At 41.5% G+C, this 20,353-nt stretch overlaps 1 protein-coding gene across 1 annotated transcript in view; it reads right to left on the bottom strand.

Moving 5' to 3' along the window:
* The window catches only part of DNAH6 (dynein axonemal heavy chain 6), a 251,551-nt gene that overhangs the window by 104,574 nt on the left and 126,624 nt on the right, over positions 1–20,353 (bottom strand). The window contains exons 41-47 of the mRNA XM_036750156.1: positions 19,701–19,872; positions 18,256–18,402; positions 13,834–13,907; positions 12,467–12,621; positions 6,761–6,992; positions 4,262–4,414; positions 694–834 (exon numbers count right to left, since the gene is read on the bottom strand). Coding sequence (XP_036606051.1) covers positions 694–834; positions 4,262–4,414; positions 6,761–6,992; positions 12,467–12,621; positions 13,834–13,907; positions 18,256–18,402; positions 19,701–19,872 — 1,074 coding nt within the window. The remainder of the gene's footprint in view (positions 1–693; positions 835–4,261; positions 4,415–6,760; positions 6,993–12,466; positions 12,622–13,833; positions 13,908–18,255; positions 18,403–19,700; positions 19,873–20,353) is intronic.

The following is a 20,353-nucleotide window of genomic DNA, read 5'->3' as shown; positions in this document are numbered from 1 at the left end:
AGTAAGGGAAAAGGAGATGGAGGGGGGGAGTGGGGTGACAGAAGGGAGGGTTGACTGGAGAATGGGGCAATCAGAATATATGCCATCTTGGAGTGGGGCAGGAAGGGTAGAAATGGGGAGAAAATTTGTAATTCAAACTCTTGTGGAAATCAGTGCTGAAAACTAAAAATATTAAATAAATAAATAATAATAAAAAAAGAATTCTTATTTTGCTTCTTCTCTCTTTCTTTCTTTTATTGTTTCATAAAGATTTTCAGGCACCCTGAAGAGTTTCTTGTTTTCTGGGCTTTCATGTGTCTTGTTGCATTACTTTTCCTTTTTTTTCTCCCAGGAGTTTTCTCACCTTTTCTCCAATTGTACTTTGTCCTCAAAATAGGAGCCTTTTTTTGATTACTCTTCTCTTTACTCTTTTTGCTGGCTTTCCTTTTGCTATTCTATTACTTTATTTGAGAAAGATTTGCAGGGTTTAGATCCTGCCTCTCACTGTGAGAAGTGTTCCTTTGCCCTCTTTTCTAGGACAGGTCTGTGCTAATCTAGCCATTACCAGGTATAGAGGAAGTGAAACCTGAAAAATCTGACCTCATCAATGGCACATTCTCACCAACTGCAATGAAAGCCTCTTGTAGTACATCTGGGGATTTCTTTTAAAACAAACCAAATTCTCCCCAATATTCCATGGGGAGTTTTACTAACCTGAACAAACCAGTCGATTGTGCAACAGTTCACAAGTGATGGAAACATCCGACATCGTGAGCGGAAAGCCTCCCCAACGGGGCTCATACACAGCACAATATGCAGCTTCTGGCGAACTCGACTAATAAAAAACTGAAACACCTGATAAAGGAAAGAAGAACAAGACATCATTCTTTTCCAATTAGAACTGTATAAAAACTCAGTCCATCAAGGAAAGGGGTAGTGGTCAATACGTCCAGGGGCTGCAGGCTACAGAGCATCCCAGTATTAAACAGAAAATTGAGTTTCATGGAAGGAAAAGAAGGAAAATATATGAGGCATGAGCTCTCCTAATTCTCTTATAGTTTATGTACATTCTTTCATAAGTGCATCAACAACTCTGTGAGATAAGGATTGCAGGCATCAGTGTCTTCATTTTATAGTTATTTATTTGCCAATACTCACACAGCCAACGAGTGCCACAGGTAGGATTTGAATCCAGACTTCTCCTGATTCCAGGTTCAGTGTTCTTGGGTTATACATTTATTAACTATTTACTATGGGCTCTATTCTCTTAGTTGCTGGGCATACAAAAAACCCAACAATGCAGGTCTACAACATATACACAAGTGAATACAACATCATTTGAGGAGAGGTAGAACATGAACTCCTTAGGGAGCCAAGGAAGACTTTGTAGGAGAACAAGAGAAACACAGGGAATGAATATGAAAATGAGGAACAGTTCATTTAAAATGGAGTAGCCTCTGAATTCCCTTACCCAGTTTTAAGATCTTATTATAACTTCTTGTCAAGTTAAATATCTCTAATTAGCATAAAATAGATTCTTGGCTAGTCCAAATCCTTCCTGCTGTTTGGTATCTTTCTAGAATGATTTTCTTCAGTTTTTAAAATTTGTCCCTTCAACTAAGGCAGTGACTTGATGCACAAGACAGCTTGCTCCGGCTTCTTTCCTCAGGCCTTGTGTGCTCTGAGAAGACTTTCTCATCTTCTTTCTTCTCATGGGACGCTGCTTCTCTGCTGCTGCTGATTTGTTAATTAAGCTGTTTGCCTTCTCCACAATATCTTTAGGATAAGATTACACGATGACATTCCGAGAGTTGAGAATTGAATTCTGAGGGAGACTAGGCTAGAAATAAGGGCTTTATAACTCTCTTTGTATTATGGACCCCTTGGACAGTCTAGTGAAACCTGTCAACTCCTCATAATACTGCTTTTAAAATGCATAGAATAAAACACATTTACAAAGAAAACCAATCAGTTATTAAGTGAAATCAGTTATTAAATGAAATACAATTATTAAAATCTTTTTAAAAACCAGGTGACTGGACCCCAGGTGAAGAAGCCATGGTCCCCAGATGTTCCGTTCAGGCCCTTCCCACCTCCTAGCTGAGGTGACACTAGGAAGAATTGTGTTCTGACACCTGCCAGGTGGGAAGGGACTGAAGAAGAATCTGCCCTTCAGCATATCCTTCTAGTGGTTACCAAACCTTTCCTCAAAGGCCTCCACTGAGCGTGCCATGTGGGGGACCCGAAGGTGGCTCCTGAAAAGCTTTAAGTGTTAGGATAGTTTTTCTTCCTTGAAACCAAAATTTCCTTCTTTACAACTTCCACCCTGGTTCCTATCAGATATGTGCCCTCTGGAGTCTAACAAGTCTGATAAGAATTGGTCCAGTCCCTCCTCCATGGGACAGCCCTTCAGCTATCCAAAGACAGCTCCCCTCTCCTCTCAATGTTACATTCTCCTCTCCAGGCGACACATAGTTTGCCTTGAAAATGGCTTTCCAACTGGCTCTCTCCTTGTTGTTTAACCTCTTGTTCTCCAGGGCAACTTGTGCGGGAAGTCTGAAAGTGCTTGGCTGCCTTGAACAATGTATTTAGGGAGTTTATTGTTGTTTTCAGTTGTGTTTCACTCTTTGTCACCCCATTTGGGGTTTTCTTGGTAGAGATACTGGAGTGCTTTGTCACTTCTTTCTCCAGCTCATTTTACAGATAAGGAAACCAAGGCCAACAGGGTGAAGTGATGAGTCACACAGCTAGTAAGTGTGTGAGGCCAGATTTGAACTCAAGAAGATGAGTCTTCCTGACTCTAAGCCTGGCGCTCTGTGCACTATGGCACCACCTAGCTACCCTAGGGTTTCATAGCCAATGTTTTAAAATCATCAGATATGCTTCTAACTTTCCACATTATCACATAAATTATTTGGAATGCTTCTACTAATTGGATCACAGTAGTAGCTTCAAGTATTTCACTGGCACTCATGAAAGAAATCACATAATCAAAATCGGACTCAATATGCTTAGAACATTTGCCATATTTTTCTTATTCTTTTTTAAGATTTTTATTTTTAATCTATGGAATAAAACAAATATTTCTATAACATATTATAATAAAAAGATGATTTTTTTACAAAACTGCATATCTGTTATATACACCTTGCTATTCCCTTTAAATATATAGCAAAGTTATCATGTACATTTATTTTTTTCCTTTTCTTCCCTCCACCCAGTAGAGATGGCTACTATTAGATGCAAATGTGTGTATGTAAAATCATATTGTACATACTTTAATTTATCAGTTCGTTCTCTGGATGCATATAGCATCTTCCTTCATATGTCATTTGTAGTTAATTTGGGCATTTATAATAGCCAAAATAACTTATTTGCTTAAAGTTGTTTTTTTAAAAAAATTTTATTTGTTTTTTGTTTTAACATTTACTTCTTTAAGATTTTGAGTTCTAAGTTTTCTCCCCCTCCCTCCACTCCTCCTTCCCCAAAATGGTGTGCAATGTGATACGGGCTATACACGTACAATCATATTAAACCTATTTCCACATTAGTCATAACATTTGCCATATTGACATGTTATGCAATTTGCAGATGGCACAAAGCCAGGAGGGTTACCTAACATGTAGGACTTCAGAGTCAGGATCCAAAGCTTTCACTAAGTTAGAACAGGGAGCTGAATCTAAGAAGATTAGATTTAATAGGGACAAATGCAATATCTTACATTTGGGTTCCAAAAATTAACTGCATGAGTCTAGGATGGGGGAGGTCTAGCCAGATAATGGTTTGGGTGAAAATGGGCTTCAGGGACTCAAGAGTATGACATGGAACCAAAAAAACAACCAACCTAGACTATGTCAAGAGAGGAAGAATTGAGAAGGTAGGTGACACTCCCCATGAACTCTGCCCAGGCTAAAACACATCAGAAGTATTGCGTCTGTCATGATGTCACATTTTGGGAAAGACTTGGACAAATACAAGGGTGTTTGGAATTGGGCAATCATGATGCTGTCATACAAAGAGAGGCTGAAGAAAATAGTAAAATTTTAGTCTGGCTAGTGAGGGGAAGGGAACTAGATAAAGCACCTACTAATGAGCTGGAGAAGGAAATGGCAAACCAGTCTGGTATTTTTGGCAAGAAAACCCCAAATGGCATCATGGAGAGTCGGACATGACTGAAACAACTCAACAAAAAAATGAGGCAATATGGGGAAAATGCTTTGCAGACCTTCCACAGCTATGTAAGATTAGCTCTCATCATCATCATCATCATCGTCTTTCCTACCTCATCTCTGTTACCCTCTGCAATTCCTGCTTCTTTTGCCTTTGGCCTTGTGGCCGCCATGACATACTCCAGCTCATCTTTCTCAAATAGATTTGGCACTTCCCCTGAGTTCAGAATATTGTTAATGTCTTCCAGGAACTCTTCCACAACAATCTATGGAGCACAATGGTTGAAAATCATTAGATTAACATATACCTTTGCATCCATGACCACAGGCTATTGAGCCATCATCACACATTTCCAATCCCTTATACACTACTGTGGAAGAGGCGAACATGAATAAGACCTAACTCCTGCCCTTAGGGAGCTTATAGTCCAGTAGTAGAGTTGACGCACATACACATCCATAACTGTGATATGAAATAACATGTGACACCGATAATAGCGCATACTTTCCTAGCACAGTGATTTTGTCAAATAACTTTCCTCACAACCAGGCAAGCGTTGTTAGCCCAATTTTACAGCTGGAGAAACTGAGACTCAGAGAGGTATAGTCACACAGCTAGTAACTGTCAGATCTGGGATTTGACTCCCCTCCCCCTCCCAGGTCTTCTAAGTCCTAGATCCACTGGACTTTCCATTAGCAAGGTACTATGGGAGAGCTGTGGAGATAAAGCTCTTTCTCGACTGAGGAATCAGGGAAGGTTTCACAGGAGAAGGTGCCATGAGCTGGAACTTGAAGCATATGTAGGAATCAAAAGAAATAGGTGGAGATTTAGAGGGTCAGAGTGGCAGAGGAGACATTCTAGCCATTGAAAATGGTGTAGACAGAGGCCCGAAGGTGAGGACGTTCATGGGGCAGCAAATGGTCTAGTTTCAGGAACATAGAGTCTGGGGGTTGGGCAGGGGATAATGATAGGGAACTAGTATGAAATACAGCTGAAGATGTGGGCCAGTACCAGATTGTGCAAGGCATTGAATGCCAAATTAAGGAGAGGGGACTTTATTCAGAAGACAACGGGAAACCACTAAAATGTTCTGATCAAGGGAGTGACATGATCAGAGTTGTGTATGAGAAAGGTGGTCAGTGATCTGAAGAAGAAATAAGAGGGCATGAGAACAGAGGTGTGTAGGTCAGTTAGGAGGCTGCCAAGACAAAACCACGTGACAGCTCGTGAAGGCTAAAGAGTGGAAGCAGTGAGGATATACAGAAGCATGAAGCCAATGTTCATCATCACATCTGCACAGCAGAGGCAAGAACACTGGATACAGAATCAGGGCAGGCCTGGGTTCAAATCCTGCCTGTGACACTAACTAGCTGTATGACTATGGATGAGCAAAATGGATCTATTAATGCCTGCCAGATCTCCGTTTTCAGAAGGACTGGAATGAGAGAACGCATAGAAAACACTCTGTTGGCCTTAAGGCGCCATCTGTTATTATTTGACTTTTCTTTTAAACTGCAAACTGCTTTTGGGCTCTTCTCAGGAAAATCCCATGAGAAGTGCAGGTTGGCCCAGAGAGGCCTCTGAGGTCCTTCTTTCCTGTTCATGTGGAACCCCAATTTTCAGGTATGATCTTTTCACAGACACGACTGTCAAGACCTTCATTTTCTCTGCCCTGATACTTTTCTCTACAAAGGACTGTTACTTCCTTGCCCAGCTCCTCTACTTACACTCCATTACACTGACTTTCTCTTTTTAAGAGATCTGGTACTGTTATTTGTATAGCACCTAAATTCCCTCTGCTATCTTTCCTTCTTCCTTCTTCCAGAGAGCCAGCCCATATAACAAAGAATTTTTTAAAAAATAGAAAGAAACAAGAAAAAAGAGGAAGAGAAAAAAATCACCATATTGACAAAAACCTGAAAATAACTGCAATGTCCAACTCTCATGGGCTCCCATCCTCTTATTACACAGGCTGTCAAAGGGACAATACAACTGACCAAAATATTATCAATTGATTATTAAAAACCATTTACAATAAGGTGTAGTGGGTGGAGTGCTAGACCCAGAGTCAGGAAGACAAGTTCAAATCTAGCCCCTTACCAGCTATGTGACCTTAGGCAAGCCATTTGACCACTCTTTGCCTCAGTTTCCTTATCTGCAAAAAGTGAATAACAGTCTCTACTCCCCACAGTTATTGTGAGAATTAATTAAGATAACATTTGTAAAGTACTATATAAACCTTAAAGTGCTATATGAATGCTGGCTCTCATTATTAGCTACTCACCACTATGTAAAATATTTCACACTAAAGAAATGATTCTGAGCTATGCTCACAATAGAAGGATTAGATTTGCATTTCATGGGTACAGAGAACTTCTTTGTGAGCAAAGTCCTTCTTCTAATTCTAGGTCCTCTTCTTCTCTCTAAGTTACTTCTAAGATGTTAAATGATTTGTCCAGGGTCCCATAGGTACCATATGTCAGAGGTGGGACTGGAATCCTGGTCTGCTTGTCTTTGAGGCCAGTTGTCTAGCCCCATACCACGGTACTCTCATATCCATAAGAAATATGTTAATTGACATTCCCAGTGTGTGACCATTATTTAAACATACCTGGGTGTCGGTGAAAAGAAAAACCATGTCTTTGTCATCCACTCCAGCCATCTTATAGAGCTTCCTTAGATCATCATGGAAACTGTCATAGTTGTAGCCTCGACTGAGCTCAATCTGAAAGCACTTGTAACCACAGATGTGAGAGGCAAGCCTGGTCAGAGACTGTTTTCCTGTCCCACCTACACCGACGAGCAGAGCGTTTCCCCTTTCCTGGCGAATCATCCGAGCAATCCTGCATGAGGAGAAGGAGCACATGTAATTATTCTCACTTTTAGGGCCACAAAACCATGGGCTCTGAGGCTTGGTCCTCAATGTTACCAGAGTAAATTTTGCTAGAATGATGGAGTTGGGCGGCCAGAATTCTTTGCAGAATATCTGAGCTGCAAGGGACTCAAGATCTTGCCTGGACTGATCCCTCACTTTAGCCATGAAGAAACTGGCTCCCAGAGCAGTCGGGGAGATTCTCGTTATATTAGCAAGAAAATGGCCAAGCTGGTACCAGAATCCAGGTCTTCTGTCTCATGGTCTGGTGCCTTTCCTATTTCTTCTCCTTCCTTCAGATCTAGTTCCTTATCCTGGGTTTCCTTGTACCTCCTGACCTGCCCTCCTTGGATAGGTGCCCTAATGCCCTCCTCATTTCTGTAGCCCCCATCCTATACTTTGCCCTAGTACACCCCATCCCCACCCCCAATGTACAGGTTTGCTCAAGTCTTTTAACTGTGTGAAATTATAGTAATATCACAAACAAGTCATGGTACATGATTATAATGAAATATTATTGTGTTATAAGAAAGCATGATGATTTCAGAAAAAAAACTGGAAAGACTTACATGAAGTGACACAAAGTGAAGTGAGCAGAAGCAGAATATTGACACAGTAACAGCTATATTGTATGATGAAGAATTGTGAATGACTTGGCTATTCTCAGCAATACAATGATCCAAGACAATCCCCAAAGACTCATGATGAAGCAAGCTGTCCACTTCCAGAAAAAGAACTGATGTCGTCTGAATACAGACCAAAGCATCCTATTTTAAATTTTCTTTAGTTTTCTTGCACAAAATGATGAAGATGGAAATGCTTTACATGAGTGCACATGTATAAACTATATCAGATTGCCTACCATCTCAGCAAGAGGAGAGAGGAGGGAGGAACTAATAGAATTTGAACTTAAAAAAACACTTAGAACAAACTTAAAACTTAAAAAACCCAATAAATGTTACAAATTGTTTTTACATGTAATTGGGGGAAAATGAAATATTATTTGTAAAAAAAGATGCTTCACAATAGGGTTTTAGGCTTTCTTTTCATAGTTTATTCTCAACTGATGGCCAACTGAACCTCTTCTCTCCTCTAGAGGCTACCAGGGCTGCTCTATTGGTTACTCTGCTACAACTTTGCCTCCCATAATCCTCCTGGGTCACAGAATGACTGAATTGGAAGTGGCCTCCAAGGCCTTCTAGTTCAACCCACGATTAAGAATCCTCTCCACATCATGCCTGACAAGCGATTGTACAGCTTTTGTTGGAAGATCTCCAAGGTGAGGGAATCTACCAGCCCTTGAAGCAGCCCCTTCTACTTTGGACAAAGTCCAGTTATCTAAGAAATCCTTCAGGATGTCAAGCCTAAATGTGTCTCTTTTCATCTCCTGGTTCTGAGATTTTGGCCCCTACATGGCCAAATGGAACAAGTCTAAGCCTCCTCTTCATCATAGCTCATACTGCTCCACAGCTGGAATTCCCTCCCCCATCCTTCCTCTGCATTCACTTAAATCCTACTCACATTTATGCTTAGATAGGGAGTTAATTCAATTTAGCAAGGCCTTGAGTTGAGAGATTGTATCAGTACTGTTCACGCTAATCCAGGTGAATTGTTACCAGTTCTGCTATAGGATACTCGCAGTGTATGTTATAGTCATTGGACAGCAACAGCATTAGGAAATGGATAGATCTGGCCTTGGAGTCAGGGATGCCTGAGTTCAAATCCTGCCTCTGAGACCTACTGGTGGTATGACACTGGACAAGTAATCCAACCTCTCAGTGGCTCAGGCAACTCTCTTAAGACTCTAAGTTGTGGAACAGTGGCCTAATGAAATGGACCAGAAAAAATGTTAATGATAAATTTTAATAATAATTTAATTTAATAAATTTAAATACATTTAATTAAATAAATTTAATAAATAATACATCTGATTTGGATAGCAGTCAATCAACAACATTTCTTAAAGCACCTACTATCTTCCAGGCAAGCACTGGTGCTAAGAGCTAGGTATACAAAGAAAGAAAAAACAAATGAAAACAAAACTGGTGTCTGTCCTCAAGAAGCTCAGAGTCTAGTTTCTAAGTACCTTCACATGTGTTACCTCATTGACTCTCAGATACTGCAAGTATCTTGAATTGTCTTCTGGCCAATGGGCTGGCTCTTTTTCTTTTACATAAAAAGATGCTGCTTCTCATTGTTCAGTCATTTTAGTCATGTCTGACTCTTCATGACTCCATTTTGAGGTTTTCTTGGCAAAGATTCTGGAGTAGTTTGCCACTTCTTTCTCCAGCTCATTTTACAGATGAGGAAACTAGGCAAACAGGGTTAAGTGACTTGTCCAGGGTCACACAGCTAATAAGTATCTGAGGCTGGATTTGAACTGAGCTGGACTCCTAACCCCTGAAGAATGATCTTCAAAATTCAGTCCTATTCTTTTTCTCTACAATTCCTTGACTACCAGCTCTATACTGGTAACTCCTAAATCTACGTCTTCAGTCCTGACAATGCCCAAATTGGCTTTCCACCACCCCACCCCCTTCTACAAAATGAGCTTGGACCTGAATTAAATATGAGAGGCATAGTCTCTTAGATCACCTTTGGGAAACTACATAGTCCTTTCCATGATCCAAAGTTCCTCTCTATCATGAAAGCCCACTATTTTTTAAAACACCAATATTCTTTTTTAAAAATTTAAAAATAATTTTGTTGATGTCCTTTGCTGTTTTTTTATATCACTAACATTTTCCCCAATATCCTTTCCCCTTCTCCTCTCAGAGAGCTACCCCACATAACAAATAATATTTTACCCCATATAACAAATACATATAATACATCTCACAATACCCCATATAACAAAACATATTTTAAAGACAAATAAAGAGGAAAAATCAGCAAAACTGAGAAATATATCAGGAATTTCTGAAAATATGTGCAATGTACCACACTCAACCTCCAACCTCTACGAAATGGTAGGATGGGGAATTAACACCAGTATTCTACCAATGATAACTAGGAATCATAGAATGCTATGACTTTTAGAAGAAACACAATTATGGGTGACCCAAAGGGTAATGGAATGGATGTGATCTTGTAGCACATAACCAATAATGTCTTGCATGTATGAAATTCTGTAAAAGATGCCTACAAGGATGAGGTTAAATGGAAAAGTTGGTGGGTTAGCCTCAATTCCCTCATCTGTAAAACGGGCAATTAAACATTAAGGTGCAGTGGGTGGAGAGCTAGCCTTAGCGAGGATGACCTGGGTTCAAATCTCACCTTTTACACATAATGGATGAGTCATTTAGCCTTGAAGTGCTCTAGGCAACTTTTAAAGCCCGGGATTTCCTGTACCACTCAAATCACACACAGGTCCCGTCCTTGTCCCTATCCCAAATAATACATGTACTACCCCGTCCCACCCCCCCCAGAGTTGTGGTGAGCCTCAGACAGAGCAGTGGCTATAAGCCATTCAGAAAACCTTCATAGAATCATGGACTTTGGGCTGAAAGGGACGTTGGAAGATGAATCTAGCGCCTTGCACATAGTAGGCACTTAAATGTTCATTCATTGTTTTACTGATGAGATGGCAATGTAGAGAAGTTCACACAGCTAGTAAGTTTCCAAAGTAAGATTTGAACCTAGATCTTCTTGATTTTAAGTCCCATGCCCTAACTATGGCACCATGCTGCCTCTAGAATGAACGAATGAATGGCGTGAAAATGTTAAGCAATTTCTATGTGCTGGGCTACCTAAATGCCCTTTTTACTAAATAAATAGCAAAAAGTAAAACTCCACTACTGGTCATTCTCTCCTCTGTCCCTGATTCACTGGGACAAGGGGCATCAGAGGGACATAGGCACACTTCTTGCCATTGGCAGCCTCACCATACCCAGACCTCCTATTTCTGTCATTTCCTCACCTCCAGGATATGCTACTTGATGGAAAGAGTTTAAGAGTTTAACCCTAACCCTGGGCATCACATTCTAAGAAGGACCAGAATGAACTTGACTTCACCAAGAAAACAACAACTATGTTACATGAAGAAAATTCCAGGAAAATGGGAATGATGAGTTAGAAGGAGACAGGAATTAGAGGGACATGATTACTCTACTTTTCTGAAAGGATGTTAGATGAAAGAGAGATCTGAATTATTGTCTATAGCTCTAGAAGGAAGAACTGTGCCCAGGGGGTAAAAATTCTAGGGAGGAAGATTCTGGTTCTAAGGGGTCAGACAAGGGAATAAACTGACTTCCTTATAGGTAGTGAGGTCCCTGTCACTGGAGGTATTCAGGAGAAGCTCACATTCAAACCCAGGTCTCTTGACTCTAAGCCATCAATGAGTGGAGCAGGCCAGTAGAAAGGGGGCCTGCCATCCCTGTCACCACCAACACCAAGAGCTGACAAGAGTCCTTCCATTAAAGGGCAGGCCTGGCCAAGAGCCCTGGGTCTAGCAGTGACATCTTTCTACTCCTCAACTATTGACTTTGCTGCCAGTCTAGGCTCCCACAGACAGTGTGAAGGGGAACAACCTTTGTGCAGATGTGAGCTGACAGCTCCTGACTCTGAAGGCATTGTAGCCCTATGCTTCTTTTTAAGCCACATCTACAGATGGCCCCCCAAAAGAAAGTCCTAACCACCATAGCTGTTGGCACTTTCAGACGGTTCAACATCAGAAACAGACACGTGTCTAAGAGCGTTCTTTAAAGACCACTGGCCTTTTCCATTTGACCAGGTGGGTCACTGTCCTCTGTCAGAACGTGAGCTCCTGAAGAGAAGGGTCTGTCTTGATTTTCTGTCTGTCTCTCCAGAACTTAGGATGGTGCTTTGCTCCTAGTACATACTCCATCAATGTTTATTCATTGATTTGTTCCATTAGACTGAAAGCTCCTTGAAGGCAAGTTCTGTCTTTTGCCTCTTTTTGTATCCTTAGTACTTAGCACAGTGCCTGGCACATAATAGGTGCTTAATAAATGTTTATTGATTGATTGAGGCCCCCTCAGCTCTGAGATTTTATATTCTATAAAATCCGAAAAAAGTAGCTTTAATATTACTGAATTTTTAATCTGTGTCATCACTGTGGTAAAACAAACAAAGCGACAAAAAAAACCTTATTGCCTGTTGGCTGATGTTTTTGTGATGAGCCTCCCTGCCTTCAGCAAGGGTGGTCTTCACCTGGTCACCTGACACTGGGACCACACACTAAACCCTCGACCTCGAGAGAATCTGTCAGAGCTTGAAATCTATGGAGAGGGTTTCTGAGAAACCAGCTTCTCCTTTACACCTTAATAAAGCAGCTAGAAAATACTTGAAATATTTTTAAAATGAAATGACTTGTAAAGCATAGCAGTGGTAAGCAATCCTAAGGCCCTGTGCACTTAGCAATGAATCTGTTCCAATCAATCATCTCCAGCACCTGATGGCGAGCATGCTGTGGCCTCACTGTACCTTGACACGTGCTCGATGGCATCCTGGAAGAACACCAGCTTCACTTCCTTCGAGGTCATTATGTTGTAATCGTCAAGGTAATCCTGTAAAACTGAAGCTATCTTATCCATGTCCACCAGGTCTTCATAGAGGCGATCAATTTTTTCAACACCAATCTGTGGCCAAAGAGTTAGGGGAGAAGAACCAACAAGGACAGGTAAGCATGGAAAGGTAAATATGCACAGGTGTGCAATGGAAATGATTTCACAAGAATCTGAGTGATATAATATATAAGCACACATATATAAATACATACACACACATATATGCATAGATATGTGTATACACACATGCATACCCATGCACACACATACGGGTACTATGTGCCAGGCATTGTGCTAAGTGCTAGGGATACAAAAAGAGACAAAAGACAGACCCTGCTCTCAGGGAGCTCAAAATCTAATGGAACAAATGAATGAAAAAGCATTTATGGAGTGCATATTAAATGCACAGCACTGCCCTATGTGCTGGGAGTGTAGGCACATATATACATACATACATACATACATATATATATATATATATATATATATATATATATATATATATATATATATTTGTTGTTGTGTTGTTTTTCACTTGTGTCTGACTCTCTGTGACCCTATTTGGGGTTTTCTTGGCAGAGATACTGGAGTGGTTTGTCATTTCCTTCTCTAGCTCATTTGACAGATGAGGAAACTGAGGCAAATACCATTAAATGACTTGCCCAAGGTCACACAGCTAGTAAATGTCTGAAGCGAGATTTGAACTGAGGAAGATGAGTCTTCCGACTTCAGGTCCAGCATTTTATCCACTGTGCCACCTAGCTGCCCACCACACATATTTATACACACACATGTATGTGTATGTATATGTGCATGTGGATGTGTATACACACACTCACATACACATATATACATATACATACATATTTGCACGCACACACATAGGCATTTAATCACCTATGTTAAATAATTTTCATACTATTATAGCTGGGAGACTCAGGACTTAGGTACTCATGTTGTAACAAGCTCTTATTAAACACAGGGCACTAAATTAGAAGCCAGTGATACACAAATGGATGTTGAATTTTATTCTCAAGACACCATCCAGTAGGGCAGATAACATCTGCACGGAGGCTTGGATCCAAATCAGAGAAGGCTACAGATACAGGGAAGTTTCGAACAAAGTGATGAGAGAAATCTGAGGGGGAAGCTGAATTTTAGAGTTTTGACTTTCAATCCTAAAAGCCTCATTCTTGAAGTGAAGAGGAGAAAACCAAACCGAGGAAGCAGAAAATATATTTTGTAATTATATGAACTTCGGTGATGCCAATATCACATACTTGCCTTTATAAAATCTCCAAATATGATTGGTTTTTTGATAAAATATTCTGGATCAACTGGGATGGCAAAATGCTTACCTATAAACATTCAAAAACAGACATAATTTAGTTATACAAAATATCTTTATGTATATTACTAAAGGACTAAATCAGATTAAAATGATGTCAACATTTTAACAATTTTAGTTAGGAGCATCAATTATGGAGTAAGATACATGTTTAAGGAGAAATACACTGGACCAGTTTATAAGGTAATAGAATTCTCGATGGAGATTGGACCTGTGAGGCCATCTGCTCCAACATACATCCAAAAAAGAATCCCCATTATCCCAACGCAATTGTGTTTGGCTTGATCTTCAGAAAGGTTCCCCTGAACAAACCCCAAAAGACCGATGCTATTAGTATAAGATGTGCTATCCTCCAAGGTTATTAGAATAACAGGAGGCACACAGTGGACAGAGCACCAGCTCTGAAGTCAGGAGGACCTGAGATCAAATCTGGCTTCAGACACTTACTACATGTGTGATGCAGGGCTAGTCATTAACTTCTCTCAGGTTCAGGATCCTCACCTATAAAGTGGGGCTAATAACAGCACCTATTGCTCAGGATTGTGGTGAGGGTTAAGTTAAATAAGCTTCATCAAGTGCTTCGAGAACCTTGAAAGCATGCTGTGAATGTCAGCCATCGACAAGTGACATGAGAGCTCCCCACTGTCCCTTCTCTGATCGTCCATTGGTTCCATTACAGAGATGAAATGATTTAAGTCAAAAGATGAACTGCCAGTTCTCAGACACCAATCAAATACATTTCCCTGATAAGACCAGAAGCATTTAACAGGGAAAATCAGATAGTCAACAAACGTTTATTAAGCACCCACTACATGCCAGGTACTGGGGATAAAAAGAAAGGCAAAAGACAGCCCTGCCCTCGAAGGGCTCACAACCTAGTGGGGTGGGGGGAAGGGAGAGCATGCAAACAACTAGAGACAAACAAGCTATAGAGAGGAGGAAGAGGAAGAAACAGAGGGAAGGCGCTAGAATGAAGACAGAATGGGAAGGGGGAATTTAAGCTGGGACTTGAAAGAAGCCAGGAGACTTAGATGAGGGAGGAAAGTATTCCAAGCATGGGGGACAGCCAGAAAAAAAAAATGCCCAGATCTGGGAGATGGAGTGTCTTGTTTGTGAAACAGCAAGAGGGCGAGAATCACCGATTGAAGAACATGTTCAGGAGTATGAATTGTATATGGAGTATGGACTATGGGAGCATGATTCCAAAGAGGGTGAGTAGGGGTGGTAGGTTATGAAGGGCTTTCCATGTCAAACAGGGAATTTTGTATTTGAACCTAGAAGTGATAGGAAGCCGCTGGAGTTTGTTGGGTAGAAGGAGGGCTACGAAGTTGAACGTATGCTTTAGAAAAATCTCTTTGGCAGCTGAATGGAGGATGGACTGGAGTGGGGAGAGTCTGGAGGCAGGCAGACCCACCAGCAGCCATGGTAGTCCAGGCATGAGGTGATGAGGGTCTGTACCAGTGGGGTGGCTGTGTTGGGGGAGAGAAGGGAGTGTATCTGAGAGATGTCACAAAAACAAAATCAACAGGCCTTGGCAACAGACTGGCTCTGGGGATGTGTGTACTGTCAGGGATAGTCAGGAGTGGAGGATGGTGGGTTGTGAGCCTGGGAACTGGGAGAATTTGTGGTAATGGGGTAGGTAGGAAGTGGGGAAGGAGTTCAGTTTGGTACAGAGATTTAAGGTGTGTACAGGGCACTAGTAACAGCTAACATTTGTAAAGTGCCTACTATGTGCCAGGACATTGTGCTAGGCACTTTGCAAATACCATCACATTTAGCCTTCACCACTCTGGGAGGTAGATGTCATTATCACCTCCATCATACAGATGAGGAAACTGAGGCCAGGGTCACACAGCTAGTAAGTGTCTGAAGCTGGGTTGAACTCAGAGCATCCTGGCTGCAGGCCTGGTGCTTTATCCATTGCCCCACCTAGTGACCGTTAGATGTCTAACAGGGAGCTGGAGATGAGAGACGAAAGGTCAGGAGAGATAAGCAGATGTGAGGAGCAGCAGCAGAGGGATCACTGAATTCATGGGTGCTGAGGAGATCATGAGGGGAAGTAGCATAGAGAGAGAAGGGGAGGGGCCCAGGACAGAACCCTGAGGAACACCCATGGTTAGTGAGGGCTGTGATCTACATGAGGATCCAGCAAAGGAGACTGAGGAAGAGTGGTCAGATGGGTCAGAGGAGAGCCAGGGGAGAGCCAGGGGTCCCAGAGACCTAGACGGAAGAGCACCGTGGGGAGGAAGGAGACTGGCAATATCAAAGTATACAGAGTGAACAGAAGGATGGGGATGGAGAGAAGGCCCTTGGACTTGGCAATGAAGAGGATGCTGGATGCTCTGGAGAGAGCAGGTGTGGCTGAATGACGACATCAGGAGCCAGGCTGTATGAAGTCAAGAAGAGGAGGTGGAGGAATCCCTGTGGCTGGCATCTGCAAGGAGCTTAGCCACAAAAGATAGGAGGGATATGGGACAAGAGTGGGGATGGACAGATCAAGGGAAGTTTGTCTGAGGATGGGGGAGGCATGGGTACGTCTGTAGGGAGCAGGGAAGCAGCCAGTGGAAAGGGAGAGATTGAATGTGAGACTGGGGATGACAGAGGGGGCAATCTGCTGGAGATGGGATGGAAAGGATCCTTTGTGCAGGTAGAAGGGTTTGCCTTGGCAAGGGAGGGGGCATGATGGGGGAGAAGGAGGAGATAGTGGCAGAAGGCTTTTGGGAGATGTAAAATGAGGAGGAAGGGAGAAAAGGGAGCTCAGGCAAATGGCCTCAAGGTTCTTAGCTGAGAGGGTGGGAGAGGGGGAGCCATGGCAGGCTTGAGGAGGCATGAAAGGGTTTTGAAGAGCTGCCGTGGTGAGTAGGAGAGTGGGTTAATCAGAGAAGAATAAAAGCATTGTCTAGTAGCAGTGAGGGCTCAGTTGGAGTGAAGTAACAGAAATCTGTAGTGGACCCAGTCGGCCTGGTTCCTCCCATGTATATATGTAGGAGTGATGGTGGCAGATGGTGGGAGTCCTCCAAGGCTGAGGCTTGGTGGGGCACAAAATGGGGAAGGGATTCAAGAGAACAGGAGAGTGTAGAGTTGAAATGGTTCACCAATGGGTCAGTGGGTGATGGTCTGGGAGAGAACTGAAGGGTCAAGGAATCAGGGGTCCGAGTGTAGACAGGCTAGTAGTCTGGTAGCAGAAAGCAGAGGTAGAGTTAGAAATGCAATAGATTTATGTTAGATAAAGGAATTTCAGAGTTCATGAACATGGAAGTGGTGCCTTTATGGGTGATAGCAAGATCAAAGGTATTACTATCTTTGTGTGTGTGTGAAATGGAGTAGGTTGAGAGACTTAGGGCAACTAGGTGATGCAGTGGATAAAATGCCAGGCCTGGAGTCAGGAAGACCTGAGTTCGAATGTAGCCTCAGACAGTCATTAGCTGTGTGACCCTGGACAAGTTACTTAACTCCATTTGCCTCAGTTTCCCCATCTGTAAAATGATCCGGAGAAGATAATGACAAACCATTCCAGTATCTTTGCCAATAAAACCCCAAATGGGCCTGGACACAGAGAGTTGGACATGACTGAAATGACTGAACAACTGTAACACACTGAAAAACTCGGACATTAGAGCATTTGATGGAGTATCAGTATCTATGTTGAAGCCCTCTAGTATGATGGTGGGGTTTAGAGAGGAGAGAAACATTGTGAGCCAGGTATTGAATTCATGGAGGAAGGAAGAAGGCTATCCTGCACATCTGCAGACAAGAGTTACCAGGCTTTTGACAGGTAGCTGCAGACTGCACGAACCACAAAGGAGGAGAGGAGAGGAGAGGAGAGGAGAGGAGAGGAGAGGAGCGATTTTATGTGGCCCGCCTGTGGGCTTTAATTTTCATGAGTGAAAAAATAAAATAGTGATTTGCATGGAATGCGTATTAGATTTTTTAATTCCATCACTAATAAATAATCTCCTTGATGTTAATTTTCCTTGGTGTTTTTAAGCAGTATTAAGCACAGAACATATTGCATGGAATTTTCAATAGATCTGCGGGATGCATCGCGTCTGTAGGATGTAGCCTAGTCAGTCTGCACCTACCTTTACGTTGTCGTGTTGTTGCTTTATTTTTTTGTGTTTGCTTTTCTGCTTCACGCCTTCGCCTGTCATATTGATGATGCAAGTTCCCCTACTTTCTATTAGTGTACTGTATTTTTTATTCTGGGAGCGGCCCTCGAATAAATATTTTATTTTAATGAGGCCCTAAGATAACCTAAGGTTGGACAGCCCGGATCTAAGTGTAGCCTATGTTAATAGAAAAACAATCTCTCTGACTCATCTCATAAAAATATTAGTGAAACAAAAACATCGTCTTACTGGCCATTTCTGCTAACATGGTGTGGAAGTATTGCTTATCCTCATTGTTGATCAGGCGGTCGTGGAAAACTCTTTGACATTCATGACAAAATAATCTAAATATCTGCATCTCCTCCCTGACTATCGTTGGATCACACTGCAGAATACCTAACAAAAAGAAAAGAAATTTTAAAAAATAATGAAAAAGGAAAACAACATCTGTGGGTTTGATTATAAAGTTTTAATTTTATTTATTTATTCTTTAAAGCACAGAGCCTTTTTTCTCTCCCTCTCCCTACCTATAACAGTTCTTTACCTGTGGATTTGAAATTTCCGGAATGACATTGGGTTCTAGGACCCACAGGAGGGGAGACTCCCGGAGAGACAAAATAGATGGGAGAAGAGACAGGCAGTGGATATCTCTGGTTCATCTTAGTACAAGGGACAAGGTGTGGCTGCCCTGCTTTCCAAACTGACGAGTCCCAGAAGTCGCTTAGGGAGCAGAAAGCCAAAGCAAGATGGCTTCTGCGGAGCAATGGAGAAAGCCCTGGTGTCAGTAGACACCTGCATCGAGGGGCTGCCTTGAGTATTTACCATGCGACCTTAAGAAAACCTCTTCCATCAGTCTCAGATTTCTCCTTTTTATAATGGAAGTAACGATATCCCTGCTATTTCACTTTCCAGGACTGTTTTGCAGAGAACACTACAGAAAACTCCTGTGCCATGGCTAGGCAGTATGTCACTATAATAATTTTATCACATCAAATTTACCAAAATTTTATCGTTGTTACAAGAGGTGCTTAAGCTAGTGTGTGTGTGTGTGTGTGTGTCTTGGGCCCCTTTGGCAGTGTCTGGTCCATGGACTTTTCTCAGAAGAATGCTTTTAAGTTCTTAAAATAAAATACATGGCATTAGAAAGGTAATGAATTACATTGAGTTATCAAATACGTGTCAGTTTGATATTATCAAAATATAACTTTTAAAATTATTTAACTAAAATTTAGGGCAGCTGGGTGGCACAGTAGATAGAGTGCCAGGTCTGAAGTCAGGAAGACTCATCTTTCTGAGTTCAAATCTGGCCACAGACACTTATTAGCTGTGCTATCCTGCTTAAGTCACTTAACCCTGTTTGCCTTAGTTTCCTCATCTGTAAAAGGAGATGGAGAAGGGAATGGCAAACCACTCCAGTATCTTTGCAAAGAAAATTCTAAATGGGGTCCAGAACTGAACAACAACCATTTTAATTTGATAATTAAAAACATTAAAATTTAATTTAAAAACCTTATAGACCCCAGGTTAAGAATCCCTGCTCTAGGACCTTTTAAGGTAAAGGAATATTACCATAGAGATGTGCATTTACAAATTCACCTTGTTTGTGCCATGTAGAAATCTGAAAACCAGAAGGAAATGACATGGGGGGCGCTGACCCAGAGGTGGTGCTGACCCAGAAGGTAAGGATACCTTACCTTGTACGCATTTGGATAAATCTCGCAAATTAAACACATAATGGGATTTTGCAGGTGTTGGGAGGAGATCAACGCTCATCCTGTTATAAATTTCAACAGCAGCCTCTACAATACTGGATGAACGTTGCTTTACAACTGGAGAAAAGTCATATAAGAAACCGTTCAAAATTGCCTAAAATCAGAAACAAAGAGGAACCAAGGAAAGAAATGAGATTTATTTCTTAATCGCTTATGAGGCAAAACTTGATTTTCCCCTAAATACCAAAAGGAAATTCAAGCTCTGATAAAAGGACAAATGCATGTAAAAATCACCTTTCCATACCAGAACGATTTCTCAGGAGCAGACTTTCATAAAATCATCGTTTGACATAGCTACTCTTTTCAACGTTGACTCGGCACCTATGGATTTCCTCTCTGATCAACTAACTTATTGTGCTTTTAATTTTTATCTCTTTACACGGATATCTAAACCAGAATCAAAAGTAAGCAAACAGCCTTTTCTCTCTAATTAAAACACCATTTAAAAAATTCGCATTACCTTCTTTCTTCATATCTGATCCAGGCATAGCATGGGAATAATAAGCAGGGGATGAAGTCATTCAAGCCCTAGCTTTGAGCTTTGAATAAGAGGACCTTCCAAAGCAACGAATTTT

Source organism: Trichosurus vulpecula, chromosome 3, assembly GCF_011100635.1.
Source record: "Trichosurus vulpecula isolate mTriVul1 chromosome 3, mTriVul1.pri, whole genome shotgun sequence".
NCBI lineage: Eukaryota > Metazoa > Chordata > Mammalia > Diprotodontia > Phalangeridae > Trichosurus > Trichosurus vulpecula.
The sequence above is the reverse complement of the archived record's forward strand: the minus strand, read 5'-3'. Positions and strand labels throughout refer to the sequence as shown.